Source organism: Ischnura elegans, chromosome 2 (assembly GCF_921293095.1).
Source record: "Ischnura elegans chromosome 2, ioIscEleg1.1, whole genome shotgun sequence".
Taxonomy (NCBI): Eukaryota; Metazoa; Arthropoda; class Insecta; order Odonata; family Coenagrionidae; genus Ischnura; species Ischnura elegans.
In genome coordinates, this window is record NC_060247.1 from 139,055,591 (window position 1) to 139,065,959 (window position 10,369).

Genomic DNA, 10,369 nt, shown 5'->3' on the forward strand with positions numbered 1-10,369 from the left:
TGAACCAGCCGTTGGTAAAATTGTCTTCCCCATTACAGAATATCAACCTTGGGGTTCTTTCTCCGAATTTGGCTCCCCGGGGCCATAGAAAGTTTCTTCAAAAATCGTCCTGGTTGATGAGCGCTGCTTATACCTACTACGAGCACCTCGCACACCCGATTGGGGCATTTTAATTACTTTTAGGATTACTAGTGCAGCAGATTTGAAATTACGAGGCCGAGGCTCTACGTAACGAATGAAATTAACATTGAACGGAATGATGTAAAAATTAAACACTATTAGAAACTTGCAACGAAATTTCGTTTGATTTATAAGACTCATAGCACTTTAGCATTTTTAAACCTTTGCACTCGGAAATGATGCCAGTCGGAGGAAATAAATTATTAATAACGATGTTCTACGAGGATATCGGGCTATCGCCGTCAAAAATATTATGACTTACAATTTTGTTCCAGATATCGTACCTATCAGCAAGGTATGTTAACATGAACGTCGTTTAGACTTGCTGGAATAACCGGTAGATAATTGATAGGTAACCTGGAGAGACGTATTTTGCATCCGGGTGTATTCAAATATTTTCTCTTGGTGAATTTATTCTTTGGTACCCAAAGATTTACAACAGTACGCCTTAATGTGTACAAAGAAATTTGCTTATTTTGTCCTCGGCATGAATATCGCAGCAGAGTTCTCCGATTGCCCTCTAAATGACCTCACACCCACCGCAGATTGGACTGAGCTTAAAAATGTTGCCGCTCATATCGCTGTCGACACGGGTATCCAAAGTAAGTTATAATTTGAACTTGGCGTGGGGAAGTAAGCAATATACAGGACTTGGCCGATTTTTTTCTTCGTGATGACAAAATCTATGGAATTCATAGCATTTCTATTTCTCCCCTGAGTTAATTCTCTAGTGAAGACATTTGTACCAAATGGATCGTTCTACACTCAGCTTCGCGCGGGAGACATGTGGAAAGACAATAACATGGTAATTAAACTGAATCATTAATCAAAATGGCAAAGCAGGACGGAGCGGGGTATTCCTCTCCGAAGTCTTGCCGATACAATAACTTAGATTTGTTTAGTGTCCACCGTATCATTCTTAGTAAAACCTTTTTTGGGTAAAATTTATGATTTCTGTTTTTAAAAAGTTTCCCATATTAATTTGGGTATTTATTTTTTATATTTCTTTTACAAATAAATAATTAACAGCTAAGTAACAAGGCATTGTTGACAAAATATTATACAAATTGATACAATAAATTAAATAAATAATATTATCCCTTACGGGTTTGAATTGAAGAATTTCATACGTATGAGATGCACTCATTACATTTTGCAAATGCACTTGCGGAGATCATCACTCAGTGTCATGCTTCACTAATCACAGGCTTAAAGTGTAAAACGCCATTTCACTGACACCATGCTCAAAGTTCACTTCTAACAAGCTGAGCTGCGTGAGTGAGCTGGGCGAATTCATCTCTCCACAGAGTTTTCTGTCTTTCGTCCCAACTGCTCGGTAACTTCGATTCGCTTTCCCATCTCTCTGTTCGGATGCAAGCTTGAAACTTGCTCCTTTTAGTCCTGAAATTTTAAAACATTTTCTCGTTAACAAAATTATTTTTACAATCCTGATCTGTTTTTTGCATTGAATTATTTTCTCATTATTGTTTACTTAAAATTTTAACAACCGAACAATCTATTTTCCGAATGCTTTTATGTTAGAAGTAGACTTGAGCATTTAGGTCATTGCATGGATACTATCATGAATAGCAAAAACGCTTCATTTAAAGGAAAATGCATCTTCTACTCTCTACATTCCCCCATTATCTGTGCATAAATCCACTTGCGAGAAGTCTATGAAATTTTTACTTGTTGACCCAGGGCGCTTGGCGGGGCGTATGGGGATGGGGTGGGTGGAAGGGCCCAATGGGCCCAGCCGGCCTCATTGTTGCTGCGCGGCTTTTCCATCTGGAATTGGGGCCAGGGGTCGTCGGGTGCGGCGGCGGCGGCAGCGGCGGGTGCGGGCGGGCGCGGGTCTGAACCCAAGACCTTGGCGCGGCGCAGCACGGCGTACGTGGTGCCGTAGGGCCCCTCGCGGTCGTCGGCGCCACCGCCGCCCGCCGCGCCGCCGCCGCCGTACGCAGAGCCGTAAACCTCGCCGTGGTGAGCGTTAGGGAGGTGGTGGGAGGCTCGTCTGTGGAGGCTAACCACCTCGTAGGATGTGCCGCCGTGGCCTCCGCCGCCCATCTTCTTCATGAGCACGGCCGCCGAGAGGAGCAGCGAGATCTTGCCGAGGAGCAGGGCCTTCTTGGCCATGAAGGCGATCGAGGCGAGGGCCAGCGTCTTGAGAACCACGGCGATGCACGTGATGAGCGTGCCCAGATGCTTGTGCTTCTTGAGGCGACCTTCAAAACAAATGAAATCGATAAAACGACAAGGAAAATAGAATGAGATATCTTACCTAAACCCTCGTTACATTTTTAATTAATGTAAAAGTCTTCCGTCTTTTTTAATTGCTCGTAAATACAGGAAAAATACATGTAAGGCCAAAGTTTTGGAATCTTATTTTTCCATTTTCACTGCTGTGTTGTTTACTTATTTTTTATTTATTTAACAAGTTGTCCACGTACAGCACAGTTGCCATTTTATAGTGGCACAGTACAACAAACTTAAAAAGTATTGAGTTAAAGAAAGCGGCATGGCACTTTTCCATAAATTTGTGGAAAAGTGCTATCTCCTACACTCAGAATATCCTTCTTTTGTATCTCTCCTGCCTCAGTTGAAGACTGTGTGAAAACATGATAAACATTTATGGGTATAAGAACGGTAAAAGGCTGTTTAAGAACATTTAATTTCTTTACCTGTAGGAATAATGCGCAAATTCATAATAATATGAATTTATGTCAGCATTCATTTCGCAATATAAACATTATAATTGAACCATTTATAAAAATAAATTTAAACAATATATTTGAACCGTGGAATGAGGTGCCATTAGAGATGACATTCGTTTCGAGATCATCGGCTCGAATAATTCCATTGGAAAACCGTATGCAACAAAAGGCATTTTGCTTTCAAAAGCTAAAAGAGTGGCGGCCAAAAAGCTGGAAAAGGATAGTATACAGAATATTAAATGCAAAGTCATTAGCATGCAAAACCAATGTTTTTAAAATTGCATCCACGCTAATTAAATATTTTAAGAAATTTATCGATAGGTAATGCATCTATTTGTTCATAGTTGTGCAGTAAAAAAATGATAAGTCACCACAGAATTTTCATAAGATGATGACGTAATTTGAGTTTCGGCTCATTAGCTCGTACAGAGAAAATCCAACACTGAGGGGAGAAATGGTTTACAAGAGTGTAGACAGCAGAAAACCACGCGAGGCCCATGCCCAAGGCCGAGGTGTGGCTGAGTAGCGTTAATCGCGAGTTAGTGACGTCATCAACTTATCTGCAAAAGAGTTAAGGCCGTCGATTTTTCGCTGGGTAATAAATATAGGGTAATATAAATATCTTTGTGATTTGAAGAAAACAATCATTGTCGCATTCCTATATCTTTTTTTTTTACAATTAATGACCCTTTAATTATAAAGTCGAATAGCTTGAGAAGGCGATGGAATGAAAAACGGGAAAATACGGATTTTTATTTTTCGAACTGTATTGTAATTGACAACAAGGTAAAATAGTTGAGTGATTCCATCGGAAAACTCAGTTGCTAATCTGGAGATAAATCTCTGGATAATCCTCATCCCAGTTTGTTTTCCCTGTCTCTAGGCACATCAAATCTATTTCCGCTAATTGTAACTAGCGTCACCTACATGACAGCGCAATATTCTTCCTGCCGCTCCCATCCTTACCCTGGAGCTCACTATTGGGGCGATTCCTTCATTGCCTTCTCTTCCGTCCGTCCACCTTCAGAGGTGTAGCGAGGAAAACCGGCGGGCCCGCATCATCAGTGCATCCCTGTAGAAGAGCTAGGGGAGCTAAGAAGAGTGAGCTTGTGAAGAATCTAAAGCTAAATAATGTCCATATGTCTGCAAGCGTTGATTGAAAGGCGAAAAACTTTCTGCGAGTGAAGGCGTTTTAGTAATGGTATAATACACAATGAATAAAACCAAAGACTATTTTAAGTAGGTAAAATTGAAGGTAAATCTCAATTCATACCTAGCAACATGCGCTTGATATCTCCCTTTACTTTTACTCCTCAAACTTGAAGGATTTTCGTTTTTCTTTGGGACAATCCTCCCTGAAGGCCTCACCTAAGATTTGAACCCATGACCATCGCTCTATCCACTGGGTGACCACGCTCTTTGATAATACTGCCATCTGCTCCTCATTTTCGCAGTGCGATGATGCCGCTCGATGTTCTGCTTCGGGCATTAGGCACTCAAATACTTGAGGCCGTACACAGATGAAGTTTTGGAGGTTTTCAGTTGGCGAATGGGTGGTATATTTCGGGTTTTTGGAGTTCTGTCGGAGAGAATACGCCCGAGACTGCTTTCCTTAGCATAACCGGAGGTTACTTCTACATAGATCAATTGCTGGGTAACGGGAAGAGAGTTCATTTCAGGCTGTCAATTTCGTTACACAAGGAGGAATATATGAATGGGATTGAGTGTATGGATTAAATCATCTATCACGAGCGTAAAAAGATGGAATTAAGTGTAAGTGCCCTTCTGCTTGACCATGGATGGAATTACAATGTGGAGATGGAGATGGTTCGGGGGAATGATTAAAATGATTTTATTGTTAGCGTGCATTTTACCGTGAGCAGTAGATAATTAGAGTCTCAGGTTTACGGTCACGTCATATTTGCCAATCAAGTTGATAACTGCCACGACGCATATAAAAACTGATTTAAGATCAACGATTTTTGTGGGTAATACAATCATGTTAGGTAAAATATGTGAGAATACTTAAGATATCGCAAGACGACAAAACGCTTTTGTTAAAAATGTTCACATTTGTTTTTATAAGACAGTTTCTTTTGAAGATTTTTAATTTCATTAGCCAGAAAACTCTAACCTAGAGTGAACAGTCGTCATATTTGAATAAAGTTCACATGATATCCTTTAAATTAGTCCATTTCATTTGCTGTTCTTTTGCAGTGCCACTATTCTTGCATGCCAATTTGGTAACAAATGCTCCGCCAAACGATTTGAAGGATATTCGAGAAGAATGCGGTGGCTGATTAAGTTCCTGATGCTGCCGCAAGCATCACGTTATTTGTCTGTTCATATTACAATTAATTCCACCAATATGGTGGTGTGTACATTTCTCAACTTCATTTTGGTCTGAGGATGCTTACAGTATAGAGAGAGAAACGTCGCAACACTTCAATCTTAAAATTAATTAAAAGAATAAAAATTTGCTCGGTTCACTTGTATAAACTTGTTAAATTTTTATTCTTTTATTTCCAATATGGAGAGGTTTCACAGAGTCAAGCCTGAGATTATCATTTATATTAAAATAGTGCAATTTTCAAAGCAATGGTTAAGCCTCAAACTTGATTCCACTGAGAATATGGCACAAGAATAAATGATTTAGTGCTCGTCATAGTTATATCTCTACATATAATCTCGATTATAGCACAGAATGAATTCGTTTAAGGGAAATAAACAACTAGCAGTTAGTTCAAACAGTGGAAGGTAATTTTAGACCCAATTCTTCTCGTTGTGAGGGTGTGTTTGAAGCTTAGGTTTATTAAACGTATTTTCACTGTAGCTTTAATGAACTTTGTATTATTTCTGAAAAATACTTTTACTTGTCACCCAAACCGGAGGAAACGCCGTTGATTCATGCCACATGAATAAAATTGAAAAAAAAACGCAATGATGGTATTTTAATAAACCACTGCTAAGGTTTTTGCAACGACTAATAATTGTATTTCAATAAAAGCATTAAAGCTTACACAAATAGCGTTTCAGTTTTAGCAACAATATAGGGTTTGTTGGTGCTAGGAAAGCCTATCTTTGAAGAAAACTCAAAAATAATTCCTGCATTTTATTTGCGGAAATAAAATTTAAGTATTTACATTTGTTAAAATTGATTCCGAAGAAAACAAATTGTGTTTTAGAGGCGAGACGGAGCTATACCCGGCCAGCCCTTCAGGCGAGGGGTCGTGAATTCGAGTCTGACGATCACATTTCATTCGGCACGATTACCTAATGGCTGTCATCTAATGTACTTAGGTAATGACTTTGCTTAATGAAAAGAAAGTGAGAGTGGTAAAACATATACTAATGGCAAAAATAATTTCTTTGGAATATATGCCATATTTCGACATATTCGACATATTTTATTTGAATATGCAGCTCGCAGGTTTCAAAAAGATTTATGTCTTCCCAACCTCCATTAAGTGGACTATTTCTGGCTGTATTTGGTAATAATGTATCGTTTAAAATGATACTACCTTGACTATCTTACACGAAATTAAATTTACCGATGCGGGATTCATTTGCTAAACAATTGCCTGGTCGGCAAATTGAAATCCCTTCGTTCGTTGCAACTTACCCTCTTCGAGACTGCTCGTGACCATGGGCACGAGGTTATCGGGCAGCGAGAGGCGGAGGGCGCGACCCTTCAAGAGGCGCGCCACGCCCCCCACCAGCCTCGTGTCCACGTCCTCCCCGTAGCTCGCCACCGCGTTTTCCTCCACCTCGTTGTCGTCCGCTTCTCCGGTCCTCTTAACCAGCGCCGCGCCCGCGCCCAGCGGCACCGTGTCCAGGAGCGCGGCCCGCTCCAGCGCCACGGCCGCCTTCTCCTTGAGGCACTGCACCACGCTGCCGCGCTCCTCGTCCAGCAAACAGGAGCGCAGCGGACCCTCGAACGGCGCCGTGGCGCGCGAGAAGAAGGTGATACCGTGCGATGGTGCGGCGGCCGCGAAGGACGCCATCAGGGCCAGCAGAAGAGCCGCACTCGCGACGCCTCGAGCGGGCGGGGAGGCCGTCATTGGGTTGTCCATCGCCTTCCTCTCTCTCACTTGAAGATGCGGTTATCCTGCAGTGTTCTCCCAATGATGCCCGTCTCGTAGTGAAGAGAGTGCTGATCGATCTCTCGTCACTCTCCTTATGGAGCAGGGCTGAGCGGGTTGATGTGCAGAATGAATGTCAGTCAGAATCAGTCGGGAACTCCCATCAATAGACAGAGGGCAATCTGTCCAGCGGGGCACTCGCTCAAGGAGAATGCGAAGGCCTTTCGCTGCGCTCCAACTGGAGAAATGTGCGCTCACGGCAGTTGAAGTCTCCAGACACGGCTAGGACGAGTAACTCCCGCTTGTTGAAGTCTCCGATTGTCCTGCCTCCTCTTCCGTCCTATTCCTCGCTGTGCTTGTCTTCGAATCTCGGCTGCCATAAGGCACGCTGGCCTTTTATACGACCATGTCTTTTGGCGATCGGATGGATGGGTAGGGATGGCGACTAGATTGGGCGTGGTGGGTGGGGGGGGGGGGGGCTGTGTCGCGTGGGGAAGGTTCCTGTTGATTGGAACACGGCGACTTCCGTCGCGTCCTCGACTCGCTGCTTGCCTCCAGGGATGCTGCTTTACGGTTCTCGGTGTAACACTCTTCGCGGTTCACCGGAATCCTTATTTAACGATGTGCTCTCGATTAGGATGGAAAAAAGCAATCCCCATAGCGCTCGATCGCTCGGATTCGTGTCAGTTAAGCCGACGACGATGACGCACTGCCCAAATTGTGTCTCGCGCTTATCCGCTGGCTTAACCGAATCGAATCCCGGTCGCTTTTTTCCCCTCTTGCTTCAGCTGATGCGTCGGAATCGGTGTTTGAAGGTTAAATGACTGGGGATTTTTTCATTCGATACAATGACTCGTGACCTACGGGTGGAATCATTCCGCCACTCCTGAGAGGCAGTCGTCGAGAGTTCGGTGCAATCGCTGCCAAATTTTGAGGATCTAATGTCGATTCTACTAAGTTCTCATTTCATTTCAGTTCTCGCTGCATTTCACTGTGATTTTATTTGAAAGTGAAGGGGTCTGTAGTGCAAATCTTTTTGTTTCTTGAGCTCGATTTCGCTACTGGTAATTCCAATATCGTCAACTTTCTTCTAAGTAGACATTCACAGGAGAAAATGAATGAAATTTAATTACAACTAAACGTAATGGACATAATTAATGGGAGGAAAGGGAAATATGTTATCTCGTTCTAGCATGTCATTTCTCACATTATCTTCTTTATTATCTAGAATTAACATCCTTTTTTCAGCTTTCACTTTACTCTCTTCTATTAGTTTTTTTAATTATTCAATAAAGCTATTCTATGTTTATTGCTTGCTTGTCATTTGTTTATTTAAGCATTTTCCGACGCCGTACCATTTAGCGGCCAAGGAAAGAGGCAGAGGAAAGGATCGGTTGGGAAAAGTTTGGAAATCCTACTGGTTTCAATTTTCTTTTCTTCTCATTTTTCATAATCTAATTTTCTTCGTGTTTAGAATTTTATTTTGTTTTTTTCCTACACAATTATTTAGTCCACCAGCTTTATTTTCTTTCCCATTTTTAGGTATGGTCATGGGGAATTCTTTTATTCAACTGCTAAACGGCCTTCGAAGTTTTCTTCATTGATATCCATATATTTTTGTTTGGGATAATTTTTAGATGATGATTTATGACGTCCAGTCTCGTTATTATGATTCACGATGCCTGTATATATCTGCAATATTTTTCCTTCTTTTTGATCTAGCTTTCATTTTTTCTCCTCTTCAAAATTAGTCATAATATTTCAGCCCTTTGAATTCATCAATCATCTTGGCAGTTTAGTTAGGCTTTTGTTAATTTTTCATCTGCGAGTTCTTTTACTTCACTGCATTTTTATTTACATATAAAATGTGAAGCTGACGTTGTAATCTTGCGTATTCGTATTGTTCAAGTTGCGTAAAATAATTCCAGCAGATATTTATTTCAAATCAAAAAATCTGCTGTGATTGTGAGGTGATTGTCTCGAGAGGTTTAGTTAATATTAATCTTGGTGACATCTCAAGTAGATAGGCAGTGCATCAATTCGGATTCTTAATTCCTTCTTGGAGATATCCTTCACCGTAGACTAAATTTTTGGCTCGAGAGGTTTGTTGCGTGCTTATTGGATGATTTTTCGACAATTTTTAACCGCGGGATTGGGTATGATTGGCTTTTATCTCTGTTGATTGTCAGTGCATGTGATATATTTCTGGCTCCGTGGATCGGTTTTTTGCAGTATCCTTTTTCCGTTGCGATTATTTTTGCATTTTTTACTGTCTACGCTGTGGGGTGGCCATCCCTTACATGCTTGACAACGGGGGATAAACGTTGCTGACTTTTCTTCGTTGAATTTCGACATGCCTTAATTCTGGTGCGAAGTCTTGATGTTTGACCAATGCGTGGTTTTACACATCAGCACTTGAACAGCACAGCACGTAAGAGAGTTTTCCATGACGATTATCTGCTTAGGTTCGTAATTAAAGGTAAATGTGTGTGGAAGGAGACGTACTTACACTAACACCAATCGTGCAACATAAGAAAAGGGCGAGGGATTAATCAACCATTTTCTCCTTCCGCTCTTTCATCAACCTGAGCTATATAAGTTCGGCCGAAATTAATCAAGGCACTGAGTCCCTCTGTACGGAGGCGGCGCGGCGCTTAACGTGATTGGAAGCCCGAGTAATTCGTCCGAAGGAAAGTATTGCTTTCTATCGCTCCGCCACTCTCACTGGAGACAATCCTTTCGATCGTCGTAATGGACGCAGCATGAGTCATTACCTTCTAAAATTGATTGACTGCGGCTTTCCACTATCCATGTCAACACCTTCGTCGGCTGATCTAACCGGGTCTTCTGAGTCATTACTTGAGATCTCTTTTGCAGTATTTCAGGATGCTACTCATTTGTTGTCTTCTTCATATTATTGTGTGGCCAATTCCTTAGCTATTTGAGGAACATGTTTAGATCCTTGTGGTTCTGTTCATTTGCGGAGAGCCCTCGTTGCTACGTCATCCGTCACATTAATTCAGACCTCCACTATAGCGTCTTATTTTCAATGCACCTATGCATCTGTCATGGCTTAACTTTTAAATTGCCAATATAAATCACACATGGATTTAAAATTCGTCATCGGTCGTATATAATGCAGCTGATACCAGTCTTTAATTCAACTGATTCCGTCTGATAATCCCCAGATTCCATGGCATCTTTAGTTTACATCTGTCCTTTCCGTTTTGATACTACTTAACTTACTTACATAACTTTGAGCATATTTATACGATTTTATTTTCTATCCCACAAGGTAATAAGGGTCATTTTCAAAATCGAGGATCTCAATTTTTGAACCTAATGTAAATATTAATAGTTATAAATATTGAGTGTAGGTTCTAAGATTTTCGC

The 10,369-nt window shown here is 41.4% G+C and overlaps 1 protein-coding gene across 1 annotated transcript; it reads right to left on the reverse strand.

The window, feature by feature from the left end:
• Window positions 1-1,854: 1,854 nt before the first annotated feature.
• Window positions 1,855-6,967, reverse strand: LOC124153273. The gene is made up of 2 exons (XM_046526371.1): window positions 6,517-6,967; window positions 1,855-2,405 (listed from the first exon to the last, which is right to left on the reverse strand). The coding sequence occupies exons 1-2, from the start codon at window positions 6,965-6,967 to the stop codon at window positions 1,855-1,857; spliced, it is 1,002 nt and encodes a 333-aa protein (XP_046382327.1).
• Window positions 6,968-10,369: the final 3,402 nt, after the last annotated feature.

Coding starts and splice junctions, on each gene's coding strand:
- LOC124153273 (XM_046526371.1), bottom strand. CDS start 6,967: ATGGACAACCCAATGACGGCCTCCCCGCCCGCTCGAGGCGTCGCGAGT. Junction 2,406..6,516: donor CACGAGCAGTCTCGAAGAGG/GTAAGTTGCAAC, acceptor TTTGTTTTGAAG/GTCGCCTCAAGAAGCACAAG.